At 35.6% G+C, this 26,460-nt stretch overlaps 1 protein-coding gene across 1 annotated transcript; it reads right to left on the bottom strand.

Annotated features, from left to right (window-relative positions):
- Positions 1-19,287: 19,287 nt before the first annotated feature.
- Positions 19,288-19,797, bottom strand: LOC121994929 (pectinesterase inhibitor-like). The gene has a single exon (XM_042548807.1). It carries the CDS (start codon positions 19,795-19,797, stop codon positions 19,288-19,290), a length of 510 nt encoding a protein of 169 aa, XP_042404741.1.
- Positions 19,798-26,460: the final 6,663 nt, after the last annotated feature.

The following is a 26,460-nucleotide window of genomic DNA, read 5'->3' as shown; positions in this document are numbered from 1 at the left end:
TAACTTTTAATTAAGTTAAAAGTCTAATAAATCTTTTTTTGTAAATTTTTCTTCAAGATTCGTATTGATAGGAGGTTTTGTTGGATCCCTATTCATAATCCGTCGAAGGGATGGTACTTACTTTGAAAATGACTTGAGTTGATAATCTCAAGTGACTGTTGTCATGACTGAGTAAACCGATCGCCAACTTCATCTGGAGATGCCCAAGTCCGAGTGGAAGAGGGAATTTAATGAATCGTCAATTTGTCAAGTTGTCGAGTCGACGAGCGCTCTGAGTACCGAATCGATGAAACTGATGTGAAGGTTCAAGACAGATGTTGAACAAACCCGAAGCCTGAGTCCATGGTCGGCTTTAGGCATATGCATGTCATTAAGGTCTATGCCTAGGACCCCAATTTTTATTGGGGCCCATTATTTTTAATATATTAAATATTTTTTTTTAAAGAGAATGAAAAAAATAGGGCCTACATAATAAAAGATTGTGCAACCTCATTCTCTAAAAATTGGGATCATTATTTTTAATATATTAAATATATTTTTATGTATATTTTTAAGAGAATGGAAAAGAATCGGACCCACATGATTAAATATTTACATGATTTCAATATATCAAAGCGTCAGATTTCACAAAGATCTCAATAGGGTCACAAAGGGACTTTTTTTTTTAACAAATTAAATTTATTTTTAATTATGAATGTTATTTTATAAAACATAATCTATTTCTCTTTAGTATCTCTCAATCATAGTCTACTCTCGTTACATTTCTCATTTGTTGGTGATGCTTTCTCTTTAATCAATAAGAACATGAATTAAATTTTTTTTTATCTTATCCATACAATGTAAAATAAAAATGTTAGTTTTTTTTCAGTTACCCCTCTTCTTCTTTTCCAATTCCCCCTCTCTGTGCTTCTCTTGCTCATTGTGATTCGAGAAGAGAAACTCCACGTCTCCACCTAACACTAACACGCTGATTCTGTTGGTACTACTATGCTCCTTGCTTGATTAAATTCAAATGTTCATGCAATCATCCATATTGTGTCGAATCAAAATGGAATATTTTATTATTTTTTAGCAATAATGAGTTAGATACTTTTACTATTTCGCTTCATTGATAGACATTAAGTTTAACTTTTATTTAGATATATTTACATTCATAAATTATTCGATTTTCCTTTATCTCAATTCTATCATTTATAATTGTTCTAGTTTAGATAATAAAAAATATTATTTATTTTTTCTTTTACTTAGTGCTTAAAAAGGTTTTCATTTAGTTCTTTATAAATGATAATGACTGGTTTAGTTTCATTGTGATCTTTATTTTCTAAGGATTGTATTCGGTTTTCTCATTTTATACATTATTTATTTTTTGTGCTTCGCCAATGATGATGAATTGAGCATAGGATCATGATTTTTTTTTATATTGTTATCCTATTTCATTGATCTTATTTTCTCAATTTTATTCCTTTTTTAAGGGTTGTTCTCTTCATCCTACATTTAAATAATTAGATATACTTCTATCATTCTTCATTTTTAAACAATTTTAAATATACTTATTTTTAGTTAAGCAAATTGTAAACTTATTATCTATTTAAGGTGTATTATTATATCTAATAATAATACTCTATTTAATACTGTAAAATTATATTTCTCTAAATTAGGTTATCTTGAATATAAAATTTTAATTAATAATTATACATCTAAAAGTGAGAAAATTAAATTGTATAAAAAATATTTTTTAAAATTAATATTTAATTTGTTAAAAAAAATATTTAAACTACATTTTCGATCCAAGTCTAAATGAAAAAAAGATGAGGGATTTTCTTAAAACACCGTCAAAGGCCTAAAAAGAATTTTCCGCGTAGGGCCTCAAATAGGCTTAAGTCGACCCTGCCTGAGTCCGAGTCACGTGAGAAGCATCGTCCAAGGAATAAATACATTGAGTCCTACAACGAGAGAATCTCTTTAAAATAGATTCGTCCCCTCTGACGATACTAAAATGTCATACTTAAACGTCAGTTTTTTAGGATAAAATAGTGGATAAAATAATGAGATCATGACACAACCTAACATAGGTTGAAGTGGCAAACTAAATGTATACCTGAATACTATCATAGATATCTACTAAACACAGAATTGCTCAGTAGAATAAAGGAGAAAAAATGAAAAGGATTACCAAAAAAAAAATAATAATAAGAGAGAGATCTCTTTCCTCTTGATACCTTCTCTCTTATTTTCTTCTACAGAAAAAGTTTGCTCTTTTTATTCCGTGGCTCACAGAATTGTTTATTCTTTTTCTTCCCCTTCTTCATTTTCAAGCTTAAGATGCACTTCTAGGGGTAAACATTTGGTTAATTCAGTTATTTCAATTAATTTAATATTAATTTTATATAAATGCATTTTATTATTATTTTAAATAAATTTAATTAATTCGGTGTTAATTGAAATAACTAATTCGGTTAATTTAGTTTTAATAAAATTTTAATTTGATTCTATTAGTAAATACTAAATCGATTTCTGATTAATTTAATTAATTTATAAATTAAATTAATCGAATGCTCACCTGCGCCTCTCATAAGAATCGTGTATCAACCTAAGCAAGCAAGTGGCACCATGCATGTGCACGTATGCTTAGCATGCAAACGCACGTGCCGTGCATGGAAAGCAACCCATGTGGTGTGCTTGCACGTAACACTTGTATGTTCAATGTTGATGCAACAATGCATGTGGCATGCAAGCCCAATAAAGACAAGCCCATATAACAGAAAGCCCATCCACCAAAAGCCCAATTATTGTGCATGCTCAATTAAAGGCATGATATGTGGTGTGTACTGTATGTGACTTATGCATGCCAGTGTGAGAGAAATGTGACACAAGTATGCTTCCATGCTTCCCCCATGCCTTATCATCTGTAATAATAATTAATAGTCATCCGTAATTTATTTCTTCTGTGTTGACCTAGAGACGGAGTGACGGGGACCTTGGAAGCGAGTGAATTACCTTTTACCACATGAGAGAAATGTGACGCATATTGTTGGTTAATGTCTATGGATACATTGTGCCCGGAGCACCAGTTTGCTAATTGAGTTTGTGTAATATGGGTCTTAGATTTACACTCCCTCTTGCACTATCAATCAGCCGTATTGTTACTCATCCGATGTAGGATTATTTTTCCAATAATCCCCTACATGACTGGAAACAAGTTATGTGATAGGCTTCGGTAGTTAAGTCGTGCATAAGATATGCAGGTGTTACCCTTTGAATCTTTTCTTGTGAAAATCAGTTTGTATATGATAGGTAGTTGACGCGATATTTTTGAACTATTCTGTCGTTTGTGTAAGCATGGATAAATCTCACCCATGACTTTCCCTGATATAGGCCAAGTTTCATGAGTGTGTTCATTCTTAGTAATGAACATGTCTGGTTTTGTGACAAGTGTTAAAAATTATGTCTCTAATTCTTTTCGAAGCGTCCCCCCATTTCTTTCTCACATAGGTGATTTCTAGAGAGTCTTTTACATGACTCTACTATGGTTATTAAAAGCAAGAATGTTTACCCTTCATCTAGTCACTAATTGATCAGGTCTTTTCCGCACAATGATCGTCTTTCAGTGCAATTAGGTTGTCCCTTTGAACCTAGTTCTTGGAATATGTAGTTAGTATAGGTTGGATTTCCTTTGCACCTACAATTGGAATCGACACTTACATCGAGCTCATTCCTTGTGATGAGCTAGCAACTAACTCTTTATTTAACCTTTTGGTTAACAGAACCCCTAGGTTATTCTTTGACTGTATACAGTAAATAGTGATAACTTCCGTTAAGAATAGTTGTCTAATAGTATTGTGTCTACGACTTATATGTCGAGACTTATCATTATACGATGGCTTTGTGTCCGACTAATTGTAGATTGATTATCACAATGTATATAAATTACCGGCATAAGTTTCGACCATCTAGGAACATCTTTTAAGAATTGTCGTAATCATTCAATCTCTTCATCACATTTGTCAATAACTATAAACTCAGATTTCATTGTAGATCTAGTTATTATGGTTTGTTTAGAAGATTTACATGAAATGACTGCACTTTCTAAAGTAATATATATCCACTTATGGAGTTAGAGTCTTTCATGTTTGATAACTAATTTACATCATTGTATCCTTCGATCATAGTAAAATATCTCGTGTAGTGCAGTCCATAAATACGAGTATACCGCAAGTATCTCAGTACTCTTATTATTCCTTTCCAATGCTCAACACTAGGATTACTTGTGTATCTACTAAGCTTGTTTACTGTGTACGCTAAGTCTAGTCGTGTACAACACATTAAATACATCAAACTTCCAATCATCCTAAAGTGCTTTATCTAAGAGATACTCTCATCTTGATTTTTTGATAGATGTTGACTCATATCTATTAGAGTCCATGCCAATTCAATATCACTCTTGTTGAATTTCTCAATAATCTTGTCCACATAATGGAACTGACTAAGACGGAGTTTTTATGTTGTTCTAAGAATTTTAATTCCTAGACTCACATAAACTAGACTCATATTTTTCATATCAAATCTTGAGTTCAACATAACTTTAGTATATTTGATTATCTTATCATTACTAACAATTATAAGGATGCCATCTACATATAGACATAACACGATATAGTCATTTCCTGTAACTTTTATGTAGACGTATTATCACATTCATTGATCTGAAATCTACTTTCTTTCATGCAGTATCAAACTTTTCATGTCATTTACTACAACAAAAATGCTTAAAGGCAACGGATTTTATCCCTTATTTTTGCCCTTCAAAAATTATTGTAATTACATTGTTGTTAAAAGTATACTAAAATGACAACATATTTAAAATCATTGTCTTTGAGCGTCATAGACAATAGTTTTAAACTGTTGTCTTTTAATACCAAAGACAATAGTTTCACAACATGTAAAAATTGCTGTCTTTGAATGTTGTTAATAATAATAAAACATCTTGATTAGAAAATGTTTATACAATAATTAAAAACTGTTGTCTTTAACAAATTTTTTACAATAGTTTATAACCTTTTTCCTTATTCATTTTTTCAATAGTTAAAAACTCAATTCTTTATAAGATAAATATGTTGGGACCTTGACGTCCACTAGATGGGGTGAATAACGTCTCACCCAAATCGTTCACTTCCTATAATATTAGTGCACAGTGGAATACAAAACAAACTAACAAATAGAAAGCTAAACTAAAACAAGAAAATGAAGACAAGCAAACCACAAAGACACGCTTGTTTACGTGGTTCAGAGATAAAACTCCTACTCCATGACTTTCCGTAAGATGGACGATCCCAATCTGTCGGTGGATGATTCCTTGGAGAACTTCCGACTAGCTCGCGTAGCTCCTTGTGGGTGGAGAAACTTTACCACAACTCGCATAAGACCACACTAGATCACTTGAGCACTTGGAGACTCTAATTAGGGTTAACTACCACTAATTTCATCAACTTTGTCCAAGCACCCCGAGCTCTATTAAATAGAGCTCGGGAGGAAAACACCAAGTTATTTTTCCGCCACCAATCGACTGGTAAAAACACCAGTCGACTGAACCTAACTGGAATTCGACCGTTACAGGCCAACGACTCGATACCAATCGACTGATAAAAATATCAGTCGATTGCTCTATATGAGTTGAGCGAACAGGGACATTCTATTTGCTACCAATCGACTGATGAAAATATCAATCAACTGCTACAGTAACTGCTACAGTTACAATACTGCTACATTAATTGCTATAGTGTTGCTGTAGTAAAACCCTAAACCTAAGATTTTAATCTCCGAGTACATTCACTCAACACTCATCCTTGTCTGACCAACCTAAACTTAACCTTCTAGCCTCCTCCATCAGTCTTGCGTCCCTCGGATGCTTCCCCATCTTTCACGCCTTGCCTTGAGGAGTTTCCTTTAGCCTTGTCATTGTTTTCAGGTCTTCCTTTGCCAAGAGGCCACGCCTCCTGGACTTCAACCTTTGCCAAGTCACACTTGGACTTACGTTGCCAAGACTACATACTTGGACTTACATCACCAAGACTCCTCTTAGACTTTTCTCCTTTGCCAAGATCATACTTGGATTTTTCTTGTTGTACCAGTATTATGTACACTCACAATGCATATTAAATACAACGATAAATCTAACTTAAACTTTTTCCCAAATATAAAAACCTAAGGCACCTAGATTGCTCCAACAATCTTCTCATTTTTGATGTTTGGCAAACCGTTTAAGTTAAGGAAATATAAATATAATAAAAATACAAATAAGCATGCATATCTACTCATGCATATTTTGAGTTAGTCTGTTTATGGAGTTCAAGTAAACAAAATAGTTCATCTATCTTTAATTTGAAAAGATTCTTCGAAATCTTGTAAGCATCCATAATTGATGCCCACAGTGCATTTCGAGGAAACGTGTTAAAGGAGTACCTTATCAGGTCGCGGTTCTCCATCTGGTGGCTGATATTGTGAAGCTCGTTGAGGATGTCTTTTATCTTCACGTGGAGTTGACTCACAGTTTCTCCTTCCTGCATTTTTATATTAAATAGTTTATTCAGATAGAGGTCTCTTTTGGTTACCTTCGTGTCGCTAGTTCCCTCGTGCAATTCGATGAGCTTGTCCCACAATTCCTTCGCATTTTCATGTGAGCCGACACGGTTCAATTCTTCTTTCATTAGCCCGCACTAGACGGTGTTGAGAGCCTTGAAATTTATTTGGCCTTTCTTCTTCATCTCCGGATTCCACAATTCCGGGTCCATCAGAATTCCGACATTATCGACCAAAGCCTGTAGCCTCTGGTGATGCTGAACTACTGGTCAAAGTCGGTCTTTAGATAGACCTCCATTTGCTTCTTCCAGTATGAGAAGTCATCGTCGTTGAAGAGGGGAGGATGGAAAGTGTTGTACCCCTCGTTTTGGGTCATTGCTCTTGCACACAATAAAAAAAACAGAGATGGTCCCAAGACTTTTGGTCTTGGATTAGTAGTGTGGGATAAAAATAAAACTATTAAGACTAAATTGGTGTTGCACCAATTCAGATTGATTTGCTACGAGAAAATATTTCCAAAGGGGTAATTATACCAATTTGGATTATGCCGAAAAACTTAAAATCGAAAATAAGAAAATAAAAAATTTTACCCCCTTTGCCTGATTGGTGGTTGCACCAAATTAGAGCAGTACCCGCTCTGATACCAGTTGTTGGATCAAAAAGAACGCTAGAGGGGGGGGGAGTGAATAGCAATCATTAAAAAATCATTTTCTAGTCAAAGTATGCAGTGGAAAATAATAACGAAAACAACGCTAACACACCAAATTTTACTTGGTTCGGAGCCTTCGTCGACTCGTACTCTAAGGCCTGCATGTGAGAGTGCTTTCGTTTGGCAATCCACTAATAGTTCGCAAAAGAGTTACACAATAAGTACAAGAACTATAAAATAAAATTACCGATAATAAGAAAAATAAAAACTGAGTCGTAGGTTGTCGGAGAAGTTTCACACCGTCACAGGAGCATCTTTGGTGCAGCGCGCAAGAAAGCAGTTACAGAGAGAAGTTGTGTCTTTTGCTCCTGGTGAAAGGTTGGTTATATATATAGGCAGTTTCGGGTACCTGGACCGTGATGTCAGTCATCCAATCAATGCACTCCAAGCTGGCGACAAGATTGATTTTGGGTATTCTGGGCGCCGGACCACTCCAAGCGCCCGGATCCCTTCCGGGTGCTCGGACAAACTTTTCCAGCAGTCTTTATTTCCTGCAAAATGGAGTTAGTCTAAGATAATAAAACTTATATTACCTTACAAAATAAGTGTTAGTATAATTATAATCAAGAGTAGTAATTATATTCTGTCTCCTCAAGACCAAAATCTAATTAAGATCTCAACTTAGATTTACTAAATGGATCTAAGTTAGATTGACGCCTACTGTTCCCTCAAACAGGGAATGCATCCTCACCAAGTCACTCTCCTCCAGTGACTTATTTTATCTTACTGCTTTGCCAGACATCCGGTCATCCTGTCGACTTGTCTGGACTTCATGCCAGCTATCCGGTCAGCTCGTTGACCAAGCTAGACTTCGTGCCAGATATCAGGTCAGCCCGTTGACATATCTAGACTTCGTACCAGCTATCCAGTCAGTCCGTCGACCTAGCTGGATTTCTTACCAGATATTTGGTCAGCTCGTCGACCTATCTAGACTTCTCTTGCACACTTAGTTAAATCATTAGATCACATTAAACTTAGCTTAACTAACTTTGTCATTCATCAAAACTCGAGTTAGATCGTTAATGCAACCTGCACCAACACCTTCCATGGAGTATATCTTGGACCTCATCACAGATAAGGCATAGCAAGGTCGGGATCAAATTTCTCAGGTTGGAGGCGCCTTCAAGGACCTTGAAGGCGCCTTACCACTGCCCTTATAAGGGCTTCTCGACCTAAGCTTCGAAAAACAACTAACATACGAGCTTCTGCACGTCCAAACGACTTTTCGACTGCTCCGGCTTTTTGTTGCAACTCTGTTATGACTCTGCTACACTTGACTATCACCGAGAAGCTGACCAAACATTGTGCTTGAGTCGACAAACTTCAGACATTGTTTGGTAACTAAAGTTTTGTATAACATTTAATTTCTGCAAACGGGAAGTGTAGCGTGTTTCACTTCTCCGATCTTTTTGTATTCGATCTCCTCTTCCAGTTGTTTCGAAGAGAAATTTAGTGGATTACTCGTTGATAAGTTCGCGGGACCTGGGTCTTGTAGTAGGAGTCGTTGAAGGCTCCGAACTAAGTAAAAACCACTTGCGTTCGTGTCTTTTACTCGCTTTTCACTTCCATTTTTTCGGTGCATCTTTGCTTTGATTTCAAATCCAAAAAAAAAATTAATTAAGTTTTTGACAACTACGTGATTCACCCCCTCTCTCACGTGCAATACGATCCAACAAGTGGTATCAACACAAGGTTCTGCTCTGAATTGGTGTAACCACTAATCAAGCCTGGGGGAAATTACTTTATTTTCTTTTTGAATTTCAATTTTTCATACTTTATTTGAATTAGTAAATTTTTCCTCTTCAAATAACTTTTTGTTGTTCAATTTTTACTTGAAGTTGGTGCAACATCATTCGAGTCGCCAATATTTTTTTACTTTAAGCACTACTAATCCAAGATCAAGTCTTGGTATCTCTCTTTAGTTTTCTTTTTCAGGAAATAAATGGCCCAACTTAGGGATTTGGCACCGCTCGCCCTCCTCTTTTCAACGGAAATGACTTTCTGTACTGAAAGAAAAGAATGGAGGTTTATCTGAAGATAGACATAGAAAAATGGTTCAGGGTCCCGTGCACCTGTAGACGAAGTAACAAAAGTACCGCTCAATTATGAAATATGAAGTTCAAAAGATAAAAAGAAAGCTCAAACTGACTCCAAAGCTTTGAACACCATCCAGTGCGGACTCACAAAGGAAGAACTGAACCGAGTCAGCCCGCATGAGAACACAAAGGAGCTTTGGGACAAACTCATCAAGCTACATGATGAAACTCTTGATTCAAAGGTAACAAAAGACGATCTACGCCTTAATTCTTTATTTAATATTAAAATGTAGGACAGTGAGACCGCAAACCAACTCCACACTTGAATCAAGGACATCTTCAACGGACTCCACCTAATCACACCATATCAAAAATCGGGACATAATAAGGTACACACTTAGCTCATTTCCTCGAAACACACTATGTACATCAATATAGATGCCAATAAGGTGTCAAGGAACCTCTCTAAGTTAAAATTAGATGAATTATTTTGCGAGCTTGAATTACATGAACATACTAACAGTCCAAAGGTTGAGAAAGGAATTGCTTTCCTTGTAGGTACCTTAAAGGGAACTAAACTCGAAGCAGAAATTGAATCCGAATCAGAATTAGATCAGATGAAGAAGAACAACTGGTAAACATGGTAAGGAAAATGTTCACTAGACGCAAGAAAAACCTCACCAAACGCAATATGAAAAAGATGTCCAAGTCGACATCCAACAACCTAAAGGCAAACATCACATGTTATGGCTGCAACAAAAAAGGGCATTTCAAGCATGAGTGCCCAAATGAAGACCAAACAAAAAAATGTAGAAGAAAGCACTAAAGGCGACTTGAGACGATTCTTCTTCAGACAGATCGAAAGCTGACGAACCAAAGCAAGCAAGATACCTCGCACTGATGTCAACCGGAGGAGAAACGGATCAAGACAACGAGTTCAAAAATGAGTTGAGCCACGAATCTTCATCCGGGTCAGACCGACCTGAGGTAAACTCTTTTATTAGTGTAAATTCATTCAAAATAATTGTCTATTTGAATAAAAGACTAGTTAAAATCGAGGAACATGCTAAACAACTCCTAAAGGAAAACAACATCCTTAAGGAATGACAGAACATGAACTCGGTGACCAATCAAGTTAAGGACAAAGATTTAATTCAAGTTGCAGAACTTGAGGAAGAAAAATCTATCCTAAAAAGTCAAGTCAATGAACTCAAAGTATAGTTTGAAAAGTTTACCTCGAGAACCAAGTACCTAAACATGATGCTTGGATCTCAAAGAGCAGTGTACAACAAATCCTGAGTCGGATATAAACCTAACATAAAATACAAATCATTTTTTACATTAACTCAAACTTCAAAATCTACTAAAGTTTAGGTCCTGAAATTGTGCTTAACCACGCAGATAGGACTCAATCAATACTATATACCAAAAGATAAAATTCACTACATAAATCAAATTAAATCAAATCACTCTTCCTTAATTTTAAAAATTAAACCTTCAAAAATAAATGCAAACCAAAAGAATAAAATCAATAAACCTAAGTTAAATAAATACAATCTAAATACAAGTTATACCTAAGTATACTACAACTATAAAATAAATCGACACAAACCCAAAACTTAAACCCAAATGTTCAATAATTCAGGGGGAGACTCCAAATTAGTTGGCACTTTCAAAAATAATAATTCACCTAGCTAGGTAAATTAGGATTAGAATAAGTAGGAATAAAATTTTAACTTGATAAATGGTACTAGTAAAGTTTTGGATGATAGTAGGTTAGGAAAACTTTGTCTATGCATATCTAGGAAGATATGGCTTCGACCTGATGCATTTGGCTTAGTGGAACTAACTAAAGCTACCCCTTATGAATCCTAACTGGTTAGACCAAAGTTTTGTATTAAGTTCAGTGTATATGACTATTTGAAAAATTTTAAAGGCATGGTTACTCTAATGATGTCCAAGTGACTCACCACAGCTTAGAAGTTTATCCAAAAAATATATATTTGTTGAACTCAAAGCTAAATTTGAATCTAACACAAATTAAACCAAATCCTGAAATTCAACTTAACTCATTTCACAAAATCTTGAGATTCCTTAATTGAAAATATAGATCGGGTGAGATGACTAAAGATTTAAAATTAAAACTTAAATTAAAGTTAAAAACTAAAACTAAAATTTTGAATTAAACTTAAAATTAAATTTAAAACTTAAATTAAAATTCAAACTTAAAATTAACTTTAAAAAATTATTTACACTACCGAAGGCGCCTCCAAGACAATCGGAGGCGCCCTCAGAAGGGCGGGCAAAAGTCCCACCCTAATCGACCGAAGGCACCTTCAGTTAGTTGAAGGTACCTTCCTTTGCTTATGGAAGACACCTTCCATCAGGCTAAAGGCGCCTTCAATGCTATTTTTTCCAACGAGGAAAGAGTTGCTCTGTTCGCAAGTTTAGTCATGGCAAGACACCTTTCGCCATCAGATTCTCAGCATTTCTCCATCTTTCCACCCATCATTCCAGCTCCGGCAGTTAGTCTCGGAAGGATTCAGCACTCTTTAGGGAGAGATGACCATCGGATTCTCCTCACTCCGGGAGGAGATGACCACCCGACTTCAACAGATTCTTCGAGCTTTGCGAGTTCCTGAGCAGTTCCCACCCCTTCCAACTGATGAGGACCAGACTTGATCATATTAGTACACTATTATACGTTGACTGGATCTATATAGTTGTCCACTTTTTATCATATTATTTAGATAATCTAGGACTATGTTTCATAGGCTAGGCCTGCTATTTTAAAAATATTTTTCAAATAATTTACAACTTTTAGGGAAATTTTTTTTACTTATATTTTCCAAAAATTCCCATTTCCTTAGATTTTCAAGATTATTTTAGCCTTAATCTAGATCAAATTCATAGAAAGCATGATCCAATGGATCCAGGACTTGAGCATCTCATAAACACACTAGGACTCCTTTGATTGTGTATTCAGAAATCTAGAACAGCGTGAGATGCATAGGTAGATTGCCAAGACTTAAGATACTTATATCAGTGCATTAACACCAGTCTGGACGTGAAATACCAAATATTACAGTGATCAGGTTAATTAATCTATTTTTAGTCAAACACTAACTGGATGCACTTACCTAACTTAACTAACCAAGTGAATACTATTATCTTCTGGTAGTTAGTTAGTAACTAACAGTTAGACATTTAAGGAAGATTTTCTAGATGAATATTTTTAAATATATACCAGGTCTAGGGGGAGGTAATTTGGAACCAACTTTTAAAACCTTACTTAAAACAACTCAAAACAAAAAAAAAGGTATCCATGTTGAAAATTTTTTTAAGAGATGTTTTTGAGTATCTTATTTATATCTCACAAATTAATGTTTGTTTTGTGAAAAATGTTTTAATGTTTTGATAATTGTGTTTGTAAAACATTTCTCTAAGTTAAAAACATTTCTCTTAGCTTTAACATTTTGAAAATATTTCTAAATTCCTAACATTTTGAAAATAGCTTTCAAGTTCATGTTAAACATGCTTAAAACTTGTCATTTTGAAAAATATTATTGCTTACCAAAACAAATTTTATTTTTGAGAAAATTATGCTATATCTTTACAATAAATATTTTTTTGAAAAATAATTTATAAACTATTAGAATTTGTTTTTTGTAAAATCTAACTTTGTAAAATTTAGCTTTGAAAATATCTTGAAAGCTATTTTAAAAATTATTTTTGCAAAAAGTTAGTTTTATAAATTTTTTTTGCAAATGAAATTAGTTACAATTAATCCTCCCTCAAATAAACCTGAAACTTTTATAATTATTTTGTCAAAATTTTATTACTTTCCATGCTTATTTTGTTACGTGTTTCATACTCTGATTCACTTATTTGCACATTATTTTGATGAATGTCAAAGAGGGAGAATTAGGGGGTGAAGTTATAAAAATAAGGAAAATCAGAAATTTTAAACCTAAAAATGATATAACATAACCTAACTATCTTATATGTTTTATCTTTTTGGTTTTGCATATTTTTTCTTAACTTTAACCCAAGTTGTCATTACATCAAAAAGGGAGAGATTATTGGTGCAACTTGCACTAACGATCTAACTCATGTTTTGATGAATGACAAGTGAGTTAAGTTAGGTGTTATCTTGATCTAACGCATTTACTGAGTGCGCAGGTTTCAGGATGTTTGATTCTCGATTGACAGTCGGGATGTTCAACTCCTGACTAGAAGAAAGTCTAGCCGGGATGTTTGATTCTCGATTGACAGCCAGAATGTTTGATTCCCAATGGGAGAAGACCGGATGCGCGATTCCAGTAGATCGAGATGTGTGATTCCCGATTGAATAAGACCGGATGTGCGATTCCGATAGATCGGGATGTACGATTCTTGAAGTTTGGATGTATGATTCCGGAGGTAACTTTACACCTGGTAAGTAGAGGTAAGTCACTGGAGAGAGTGACCAAGTGAGGACATGTCCCCGTTCGAAGGTGTTGGAACCCCAATGTTGTTTTGATGTGATCAACAAGTTAAGTTAGATCTTGTGGTATTTTAACCTTGTGTCTAAGTGTGCAGGAGCTTAGGAGCACAGGGGGTCGAGCAAAAGATGTAGCTAGCGAGAAGGACGACATGGGAGAGAGCCGACGGGCTTGGTGCATCCAAGGGACAAGGTGCTGCGGAAGAGTACGCAGGTCAACGAGAAGGAGGCGCGGGCGTTTCAGAGGGACGAGAAGCCGGAGCGAAAGGTTGCTCGAGAAGGCCGGAAGTTGGGTTTGGTTGAGCCCTATTCTGGATGGTCAAGATCACCCAAGCAAGCGGAGCCGGAGCGGAAGACCTGGACCAAGGTGAGTTGAACCGGAGAAGAGGGCCCAGATTGAAAAAGTCAACATTGTTGTCTTTCTTGGTGCGGGCGCCCGGAAACCTTCCGGGCGCCTGGACCTGGATTTCATCCAAATCACGGTCAAACGTGATCTATGCGAAAGGGATAAAGTTTTATCCCCTTCCCAAGCGCCTGGAACCCTCATCCCGGCCAAAGCTATAAATACAGCCTTGGTCTAGAAGCTATTCATTCATTCAAGCAATTAGCAAACCAACACTTGTGCGCTTCCATTCTTAGTTTAGCTTCTATTTTTTGTACGTCATTGCTGTAAGAGGCTTCTCCGCCTGAAGGACATACTAGTGTGGTTCATTCCTTGGATTAACAACCTCCCCCGTTGTAACCAAGTAAAAATTCTTGTGTCTCTACCTTTTTAGTTCTTTCTTTAATTAATGCAAGTGTTCATTTGAAAGTCCGAGAAGGGTAGTTTTGTTTTTTATTTGTGCAGGCTATCCAACCCCCCCTTCTAGCTGACCAACGTATTCCAACAGAAGGGACAATAGGCGTCAATTCGATTTAGGTCCATTTTGAAAACCTAAATTGAGACCTTTGACTAAATCCTGGTATCGGGGAGACATGATCTAATTACTACTCTTTACTATGATTATGCTAACTCTATTTTTGTAGGGTGCACCTTGCATTATTGGACTAACATATTTTGCAAGGAAAAAGGAGCACAAAGGCCTCGGGTGAATAGTGCCCGAGGCACCTTCCAAGTGGAGGAGGGCGCCTTCAATGAACAGTAGGAAGGCGCCTTCAGTGCTATTGAAGGCGCCTTCCACTGGATAGATCTTGGACCTTGTCATAGATAAGACACAACAAAGTTGAGATCAGATTTCTCAGGTTGGATGTACCTTCAAGGTCCTTGAAGGCGCCTTCCACAACCCTTATAAGGGCTTCTCTCGAAAAACAACTGACATACGAGCTTTTGCGCGTTCAAATGACTTTCCACCTGCTCTGGCTTTCTGCTGCTGCTCTGTTATGACTCTGCTATGCCCGACTATCGCCTAGAAGCTGACCAAACACCGATCTTAAGTCGACAAACATCAGACATTGTTTGGTAACTAAAGTTTTGTATAGCATTTAATTTCTACAAACGGGAAGTGTAGCGTGTTACACTTCTCTAATCTTTTATACTCAATCTCCTCTTCTATTCCTTTCAGAAGAGACAATTAGTGGATTACCCGTTGATAGGTCTGTGGGACCCGGGTCTTGGAGTAGAAGTCGCCGAAGGCTCAGAACCAAGTAAAAACCGCTTGCGTTCGTGTCTTTTACTTGCTTTTCACTTTCATTTTTTCCGCTACGTCTTTGCTTTGATTTCAAATTTAAAAAAAAATTAAGTTTTTGAAAACCATGTGATTCACCCCCTATCACATGCTATAGAGTGGTGAGGAGTGGTGAGTGAGGAGAGTTAAGAGGGAAGATCACAACAGAGGGAGCCATGCTATAGAGTATGGGGACTGTATGTGGGAGAGATTATATGAGATGATGGTGATGTATGAGAGGGGAGACCATAGTGGAGGGAGTCATATAGTAGAGTATGAGGACTATATGTGGTAGAGATTATATGATATAATGATGATGTACAGGAGAATAGATCCACTTTGGAATGATCTATCTAGTCCGCAGTAAATGGCTAGCTTAGTAAAGACACGTCAAATCCATTTATGGCTGAGATTTGCCAAAAACCCCAAGAGGGTGAATCGACCCACTATAAAGGTCTATCTAGTCCGTCGCAAACGACTTGCGGTAAGGACATCACAAATCTGTCTATTGCTGACACTTTGTCAAAAAAGCCTATGAAGGTGAATAGGTTCACCAGAAAGGCTTATCTAGTCCGTAATAAATAGCTTGCGATAATGACACATCAAATCCGTTGACAATTGATCACTAGCTAATAGTGACTTCGTGCGACTTGGAGGTGACAATTGGTGATCCTAGGCTCATGACACGAGAAGAGTTTGATAGATACAACTTGGAGACATCAGTGGCTTGTGGACATAGGATAGAGTTTCTAGCTAGGAGGTGGTTGAAGGATACATGCTAGGTTTCAATAGTGATGATGATACATGCATTGCAAGGACAAAGATGGGACACATGATGATGTGTGGTGTTGATTAATACCTTATCTCCGACATCTTGTATGGGGGATGAGTTGGTAACTAGCACATGTTAGAGAGAGATGATAGCCAAGTAAGCACATGTATGTTATCATGGTTTTCGTTCTAGATTTGATAGCTCGTCAGACATGACATAAGGGGCTCTATGATTGCTTTTGTATGGTTGTATAGATTTTGATGACATATATTTATCTTTTCAATAAAAAAATCATACAAAAGTTTTTAGATTGATGTAATTCGGGTTCTAAATGTACACTCCCTCCTGTACTTTATACTTGTCTTAATGTCACAACTTCTAGGGTGTGTTTGGTTCAAGATTATGGGGAATAAAACATAACCAAATGTTATTTGATTCAATCTAGGTAATGCAACAAAAACTTGTTTGTTTAAAGGTTTTAATGAATAACGTAGTTTAATATTTTACTATATTAAACATAGTTATAAAACCAACCATATTTTTTATTTTTCACATTTTTCTTTATTTTTATGTTTTTTTATTTTTTTTCTTTTTTTAAAGTTTTTTTAAATTTTTTTTACTTTTTTTACAATTTGTAATTTTTTTTATATTTTTTCTATATTTTATTTTTGTAATGTTTTTCTATTTTTTTATTTTTATATATATTTTTTATTTTTTTACATTTTTTAATTATTTTTTATGTTTTTAAAATTTTTAAAAGTTTTTTATGTTTTTTTATTTTTTATGTTTTTAATTTTTTTTTCATTTTTAATTATTTTTAAATTTTTTAATGGTTTTTCTATTTTTTAAAAAATTTTAAGAATTTTTTATTTTTTTCTTTACATTTTCCTCTTTTATCACATTTTTCTCTTATTCGAGAGTATTTTGGGTAAACAAATTTCATTAACCTCGGAATCAAGAAAAACTTTAATTTTTCGAGGTTTTTCGATTCCGGGTTGCATGTCTCATTGATTACCTAAATCAAATAGGATTTTCATTGATAATCTTAGATAGATAACTTAGGTTATTGAGAATAATCTCCAACCAAACACACCCCTAATGTGGAACTAATAACTCACAAAGTCATATTTTTCATTCATATTTTTCTAACAAAATAATCATCTTCCAACATCTCAATTTCTCCCATTATAATCATCCTCCAACATCTTATTTTCTCAAATTTCATGAATAGCAAAAGTCCTGGGCACTGACCGTAAGGTGCTGTAAGAATAATGTAAGAATAATTATCTTTTACTATAATGAAAGATGAAATTGACCCTGAAATGATTTTTGTTACAATAAAAGATAAAAGGCCTTGAAACGAGCAGCATGATTTAATTTAGAACATGCAAAGATAATAATGATCGCTTCAAAGTTCTTAGAGCCGGATTTAACATTTTGACAATCAAAATCGTTCTTCAAAATTTATTCATTTTAAGAAATAAAACTCTAAGAAATCATCGAGCTAGGTGAATTAGCAAAGCCGAGAGAACTAAGGAGACATCTGAATACTCGCTCTTGAACTGCCCCAAATCGATAACGCTGCTACCGGACTTCTCCGAATATTTGGCAACAAACGCCACCGAATTGGCTCCGGGGAACAAGTTAGCGATGATCGACTCCTTGATGAACTTGAGATCCTTGACTGTATCGGTGAAAATACGGTAGGCGGCCTCGGCCCGCAGCTTAGTGTTGGCGTCGGTGGCGTTCTCGAGCAGCTTCTTTGCGTACGATTGGATCTTGACGGCTTTCTCGTTGGAGATGTCGACCGCGATCAGCGCCACATCACGGGCGTCCTTGACGGTCTTGCTGCGGGGGTCAGGGCCGATTATGTTGAGGCAGGGAATGTTCGCGTAGGAGTCGCCAATTGAATCGCATATGTCTTCAAATACGGACGAAGAGACGGCCGGCGAGAAGGAGAGGAGTTGGAGAAGGAAGAACGCAAGGAACAGGAACGCCTTCATCGTCCCTTTAATTATTATTCTGAAATAATAAACGGGACGACCTTTTGCCGCATGAAACAATGATTATAAAGAGGCTGAATTTTAATTTTTTAGGACGTTAAATATTGATTTAGAAAATATCCTATTTTATTTTCAACGTATGGAAAGATTGTGAGAATTAAGTGATCTGCATTATTTTTTACCATTTATCAATATCGATATATATGGGAGGAAACTAAATGTTAAAATAGATGAGTATTCTCATAAATTAGAAAATATTGATTTTAATTTTTAGATGATTAAATTGTTAAAGAAGAGGAAAAGGAAATTAACAAATGTAAAATTCCGCATGCCACTAATAAATTCTGGATTTACAAGTAATTTAATAAAAGAAACTTTTAATTATTATTATTTTTTTAACATTCTATATTTAAAATAAATTATGAATTGGCAAGTAATAATTAGTAAGAGTTATTATTTTTATTTTCTGTAGTCAGCATTAATGATAATCTAAGGATTCTCTAAGTTAAATAGGGGAAAAGAATAACACTTTCCATTATAAGTACTTAACGGAACGTAACCTTATTTGGAGAGTTATTTATTATTTGTGAATTCATTTAAAGGAAGAAAATAATTGGATGATGATTTTTTAAATATGGAAAGACACCATTATATTAAACAAAGAAAATAATCGAAAACTTCTATATAAAAGACATTAGTTTTTATTTTTAAGTAAAAAAAATCTGAAATAATAATTAAATAGTTAATGTAGTTGCTTAATATGCATGGCAGTGTCATTATTTTCCCAAAAGTATTATTAAGATTAGTTTAAATTTGCGTGAAAAAATTATTGCGATCAAGATTAATTTTAAAAATAATGTATATACATTGAAAGAGAAGAAAAAAAAAATTGAAACCAGCGTTGACCTTGGGGTGAATTTCAGCAGGTGCAAAATGTAATTGATGCGTTAAATTTTATCATGACAATTCTTATCTAGGATTACATTCTCCTTCTCATCGTTATTCTGATCAAAATAGAAATACATATATAATTAATTAAGGCAGCTACTGAGGATTGAGGAGCTCCATGAACCTCCGTGCGAGGAGAATGAGGTGTGCCAAGTTAGCTTTGTCTCCGTCCTTGATCCCTCCGTCGCATTCGACAGGCACCCACATCGCCTGATCCAATAATTCTCTCCCAACCCCCGGTTGGCCGCCCTCCAGAAACTTGCGGGCGTAATCCAGCAGAGGGAAATTGTTCTGGTAGAGGAGCAGGCAGCCGTCCAGCGAGTTCTTGGCGGCGGCGTCGAGGGACGGTTCGCGGCGTTTCTGGGCGTAACTGGAGCTGATAGCGTTGGCGCTGGCCACGGAAAGGTCGAGGGAGATGAGGGCGAGGCCGTGGAAGTCGGCGGTCGCGCTGCGGGGGTCGTCTCCAAGCGCCTTGAGGCAGAAGTCAGGGTAGACAAATTTGGCGCAAGCGTCCTTCAGCGAGTTGGAGACTGCGGCAGAGGAGTGATCGGGGGCGGCGGAGAGGACGAAGAGGAGGAGGAGAGGAAGGGAGGTGTAAAGCGTCATGGTAATTCAGGTGCGGAGTTTGGACACGGGGATTAATTGCTCGCTGAGGATGATGAGTAAACCTAATTGACGAGGTGGACTCTATATATTGTAAGACTAATGGAAAATATGTATAATTAATTCACACCATAAATTTTAATATTTCCATTTAAATTTTTGACTTAACCCTAAATCTGAAACCCTAAAAAGAAATTATGCTTATGGGTTGCCCATGAACAACTAGTGTTAATTTTTTAAAAAAATTAAAATTTTTTATTTGGATTTAGAATTTAGGTTAAAGGAAGTGAATTTTGTTTTTTTTTTAAATTAATACTAACGGTTAATTGCCTAGATGGGTTTAGGCTAAAGTAAGTGAATTTTTTATTTTTTTATTTTTAAAAATAATACTATATGTTTATGGTTATCCATAGAAGTCTAAGCAGATCATAGTGGACCAGATACTTAACCAGATGCTAGGTATGCGATGTGAAGTAGTTCACGTCTAATGTTGACTAGATGTTAAACATGAGACGTGAAGACCCAATTGGTCAAGGTTAATCGGATATTAGGCAACGAGAATTCTTAGAAGGTCACGAATGATTGGATGTTGGGCAGAGAAAGTTCCAGTAGGTTGAGATTAATCGGATATCAGAAAAGATGCGAATTCAGCCTTGAAAAGGCTGAAATTAGAGTTAGCAATCGATTGGTGGGGATCATGAAATCAATTGGCAAACCCTAAATCCAAAATTCGTGATTTGATGCTTGAGCAATCAATTGGAAGCTTATTTCGGATAGACATAATACTCTCGAATTGATTAGTGCAATCGATTGGCAATAATCAATTGATTGCTAACGGTTAATTGCCTAGATGGGTTTAGGCTAAAGTAAGTGAATTTTTTATTTTTTTATTTTTAAAAATAATACTATATGTTTATGGTTATCCATAGAAGTCTAAGCAGATCATAGTGGACCAGACACTTAACCAGATGCTAGGTATGCGACGTGAAGTAGTTCACGTCTAAGGTTGACTAGATGTTAAACATGAGACATGAAGACCCAATTGATCAAGGTTAATCGGATATTAGGTAACAAGAAGTCTTAGAAGGTCACAGATGATTGGATGTTGGGCAGAGGAAGTTCTAATAGGTTGAGATTAATCGGATATCAGATATGATGTGAATTTAGCTTTGAAAAGGCTGAAATTAGAGTTAGCAATCGATTGGTGGGCATCACGAAATCAATTGGCAAACCTTAAATCCAAAATTCATAATTTGATGCTTGAGCAATCAATTGGAAGCTTATTTCGGATAGACATAATACTCTCGAATTGATTAGTGCAATCGATTGGCAATAATCAATTGATTGCTACAATCAATTGCTTAATTGTAGCCAGCAAATAGAAGGTTCGAAATTGATTGGCTTGATTGATGGGAAGCAACCAATCGATTAGTAAGTTTCACCAATCGATTGATAAAGTAAAAAAATAGCAGTTCTATGGGTTTAAACGGTTGGCTCTAATGTGTCAATCAATTGATGAATCTACCAATTGATTGGTAGGTGGAAAAAAGTCTGAATGCAACTCTATAAAAAGAGAGGTTCATGAAGATTTGAAGGAGCCGATTCTTGGAAGTTTAAGGATGAATTGTAGCTACATTTCCAAACTAGCAAGAGTTGTTCCGAAGTTACCAACAACGATCAAAGCGAAGTTCTCATTTTATAAAGTTGTTTCACTTTCATTTGTAAATTGTATTTGTTTTCGTTATTGTATTGTTGTGAACTTATTGTAAAAGGCTTCTTCGCCTCCAAAAGATATCCCAAAAGGAGAAGTTCATAGTGGATGGAGATCAACTAAAAGTACATCTTATATTAGTCGTTTCAAGGAGGCATATACTAAGTAAAATCTTGAAGTTGTATATGTGGAATCAGTTTGAATGAAGATTTCTGTTGCACATTCAAACAACGAGTACAGGATCGAAACGAAGTAATCTGAGCTATTCACCTTCTAGCTCACATAGTCTTAACAAATATAAATTATATTAATTAATCAATTTTTTATTTTAGATCAGAATAATAAGAACGTTTTTAATTATTAATGAAAAGGCCTATTTTTCATTTTCTTTTTTAACAATTAAATTAATTTCAATTAGCATTAACCTCCGCAAAATTTCTTATCAGTTATGTACCTTTATTTTTTTCACATTAAATATAAATTATATTTTTTTATTAAAACAAGGGAAAAATATCTTTAACTTTGTATTTTCTATCAAGTAGTATTTTACCTCCTGTATTTTAAAAATAATACTAACCCCCCTTTAACTAAAGTCAAATGTGAAAAAATTTGTAAAAGATAATTATGTCCTTATCTTTTTGATATTTTTTACTAATATTAAAAGGGAAAAATATATATTAAACTGATGTGGAAAATAATTACATATGTCTTCGGGGTTCTTTTTAATTATTGATTAGTTGGATCGATAATGTATACAGAGAGAAATATATATATATATATATATATATATATATATAAATAAAAAAATATAGAAGCATCCAGTGATCCTTCGTCACTCGCTTGGATCTGTGGTTAATGCCAGTGCATCCGCCCTCGGTGTCCTGCAAAGCAAAGCTTTATTAGGATTTAGAGTTTAGGCTAAAGGAAGTGAGTTTTGTTTAATACTAACTGCTAATTGCCTATATGGGTTTAGGTTGAAATAAGTGATTTTTTTTTAAAAAAATAATACTAGATGTTCATGGTTATCTATAGAAGTCTAAGTATGTCACAGTGAACCAGACACTTAACCTGATACTAAGCATGGGACGTGAAGCAGGTTAAGATTGACTAAATATTAGGTATGAGACATGAAGACCTAATTGGTCAAGATTAATCAGACATTAGGTAATGAGAAATCCCAGAAGGCCACGGATGAGTGGATGTTGGATAGAGGAAGTTCTAGTAGGTTGAAGTCAACCGGATATCAAACAAGATGTGAATTCAACTTTGAAAAGATTAAAATTAGGAATAGCAATCGATTGGAGGATATCACGAAATTGATTGACAAATCCTAAACCCAAAATTTGGATTTGGCTACTTGAGCAATTGATTGGTAGCTTATTTTGGATAGACAAAACGCTGTTAAATCGATTGGCAACAATCAATTGATTATTGTAATCAATTGCTCAACTATGGCCAGCAAACAGAAGGTTCAAAATTGATTAGCTTGATCGACTGGAAGTAATCAATCGATTGGTGAAGTAAAAAAATAACTATTCTACAAGTTTAAACGGCTAGATCCAACATGTCAATCAATTGATAAACTCTATCAATCGATTGGTAGGTGGAAATCAGTCCAAACACAACCCTATAAAAAGATAGTTTCGTGAAGATTTGAAGGAACCGATTCTCGGAGGTTTGAGGATAAAGTGTTGCTGTATTTCCAAACTAACAAGAGACATTCGGACGCTACCAACAACTATCAAAGTGAATTTCTTATCTTAAAATTGTTTTTCTTTCATTTGTAAGTTGTATTTGTTTTAGTTGTATTATTGTGAACTTGTTGTAAGAGACTTCTTCGCCTCTGGAAAATATCCAAAAGGAGAAGTTCATAGTAGAGAGAGATTACTAGGAGTAGGTATTGAATTAGTCATCTCAAAAAGACATATATCAAGTAAAATCTTAGAGTTGTACATGTGAAATCAAGTTTGAATCAAGGTTTCCATTGTGTATTCAAACAACGAGCACAATATCAAAACGAAGCAATCTGAACTATTCAGCCCTAGCTTGCAAGGGTCCTAGTATATATAAATTATATAAATTAATTAATTTTTTATTTTAGATAAGAATAAAAAGACGTTTTTAATTATTAATGAAAAGGCGTATTTTTTTCATTCTGTTTTTCAACAATTAAATTAATTTCAATTAGCATTAGCCTCAAAATTTCTTATCAGTTATGCACCTTTATATTTTTTTTCTCATTAAATATCAATTATATTTTTTATTAGAACAATGACCTAAAAAGGACATCTTCCAATCAAATAATTTCAAACATTAGATTTACATTTAAGTACTTTTGAAATAAGACCTCTATCTATATGAATACCAATATACTCGTTTTAGGTATAACCGAGTGATTATCGTATGATATAATTATCATATAATAGATTTATAGAATTGAGTAAGGGTTGAATCTTGGTAAAAATCGAGTAATTATTTTACCATATGATGACTAATTTTAATTTTTCTAATTTACTTTCTTTTAATGGTATGAAACAGTCATAGGGGAGTCGCTACGATGACAGATTTCACATTTTACAGAATAAATATCGGCCGTCAAGATAAAGATTTCACCTTTTATAAAATGAATAGCTACAGCCATCAAGATAACAGATTTCACCTTTTATAAAATTAATACCGATATACTCATCTTCTTTACATAATCTGGATGAACGATGAAAAACATTTAATGTGACCGTAATTACCTCTCCTCCTCATTGGAAAGACAACTAAAGTCCCACACCCATCAGCCAATACTTATTGGCACCAAATCCTCCAACTTTAAATTTAATAGAAGTACTTCTATTAATTTGTTGTTGGACAATCTATTACTAGAGATATTGAAAAAAATTATAAAATTTAAATTATCATAAATCAATTATAACTTATCTGTTAAGATAACATGAGCGGATAAACTCAAGTTTCCGACGGTCCGATTTACAGAGTTGATGCGGTGCGTAGTAGAATTGATCGGGAGTCGATCTTCTAATTGTGAAGAAAATTCGCTAACTAAGATACCGATGCCTCAATGCAGTTTCCTTGAAACAGATTCGTCCCACCTCTGGCTGTACTTCGAGGTTCTCTCGGGTTGTTTGTTTTTCAGGATACAATGGTAAAACTGTTGGAACCCCAAGGTTGTTTTGGTGTGATCAACAAGTTAAGTTAGGTCCTGCGTTGTTTCTAACCTTGTGTCTAAGTGTGCAGGAGCTTAGGAGCACAGGTACTCGAGCGGAAGACGCAGCTAGCGAGAAGGACGGCCTGTGATGCGTCAGGGGCAGTCTTGGAAGAGTACCGTGAGGAGAGAAGTGCGGTGGTTCGAATCTGGCCGAGCGGAAGATTGCTCGGGGGAACAAGAGACGCAGCTTAGCGCAAGGTCGGCAGGGTGCGGCCAGGGACGAAGTCTCATGGATGTCTGTTGGTGGGCGAGAAGGGACACAGCGGTTCGAGGGGCCGGAGGAAGCACGCCGAGGCCGGAAGATGGGTTCGGTGAGCCTATTCGGATGTCGAGATCACCCAAGCAGCGGGTGAGCCGGACCGACTGAGCCGAAGAAGAAGAAACCCGGACCAAAAGTCAGCGGGTTGACTTTTGGCTGGCGCGGGCTTGTCCGGCGCGGGGCTGTCCGGGCCTTGGGCTGTCCGGGCGCAGTGACTTTTCACGGGATCGAGCTTGACTCGATCCAACCGCTGGGGATAATTTATCCCCAGGCGCCGAACCCTTCAGGGCATTCACCAAGCTATAAATATAGCCTTGGTCCGAGCTTTTCAACAATCACGATCATTCTATTTCCAAACACTTGTATGCTTTAGTTGTAGGTAAGCTTCATTTTCGTGCCTAACGTAAGAGGCTTCTCTTTGAAGGAGTTTTGAGCTTAATCTTTCTTGGATTAACAACCACCGGTTGTAACCAAGTAAACATCCGTGCCTCGTCTTTTCTTTTATGCTTCTATTTATCCTTAATTCATTTTACAAGTGTTAGCTTAATCGTTCGAGAAGGGATGCTTTTAATTGAGGTTATTTACCAACCTTCTAGCCATTACGGTCCTACAAGTGGTATCAGAGCCGAGACGCCTCGGAAGGACTAACTCAGTCTGATCACAACAAAACAATGGCCTGTGACTACCACCCGCATTCGAGAGCTTGGAAGCAACAAAGACGATGTTCTTAACATGGTATTTCTCTAATAAACAGTTTTATGAAGCACCGAAGACACGAACGGAGAGAAAATCGGCATACGCCTGCGGAACGAGAAGCAACGTGAAGAGTCCATGGCAAATGCTCGGGTAGATATTCTAAGGCAATACCAACTAAAGATTTCGACAGAGTCGAGAGTACAAAAGCGCAGAACTTTGGGAAAAGTTCTTAATGCTCTATGAAGAACGGTTAGTCGTCTCCTCGACAGTAGTCATGAGGAAAAGAATCCGCGGAAGAAATTACCAAGACAATTGCAGTGAAGTACATCCCGAGATCGATGAAGGGAGAATCTTGGAAGAAATTAATTCAATAGGGGAGAACCTACGCAAAAGGTAAGTATGGTCTCCATCTTCTAATCAATTGGTTAAACCAATTAAAGTTGCTAAAGATTTTTTCGAATTAGAAATTGATTCATCAAAAGAGATTTTCGATTCAGAAAAACTTTTGTATAACAAATCTTGCAAACTAGATTCTTGCGAATTAAGTACTTTATCAAAAGATTTATTTCCAAATATGTTATTGAAAGAATTTTTCGGATTAAGAAATCGACTGTTAAAAGATTTTTGCAAGTTAGAATTTTTGTCGTCAAATTCTTGCAAATCACAAAATAGTCTTTCAAACGAATTTTGCACCTTTCCGAAAGAACTTCTTATATTGTCAAAAAATTTTATCAAGTTAAAATTTATGCTATTCAAATATTTTTGTGAAGTAAAAAATTCAAAAAA

The sequence above is a fragment of the Zingiber officinale genome, chromosome 6A (assembly GCF_018446385.1).
Source record: "Zingiber officinale cultivar Zhangliang chromosome 6A, Zo_v1.1, whole genome shotgun sequence".
In the NCBI taxonomy this organism is placed as follows: Eukaryota; Viridiplantae; Streptophyta; class Magnoliopsida; order Zingiberales; family Zingiberaceae; genus Zingiber; species Zingiber officinale.
The sequence above is the reverse complement of the archived record's forward strand: the minus strand, read 5'-3'. Positions and strand labels throughout refer to the sequence as shown.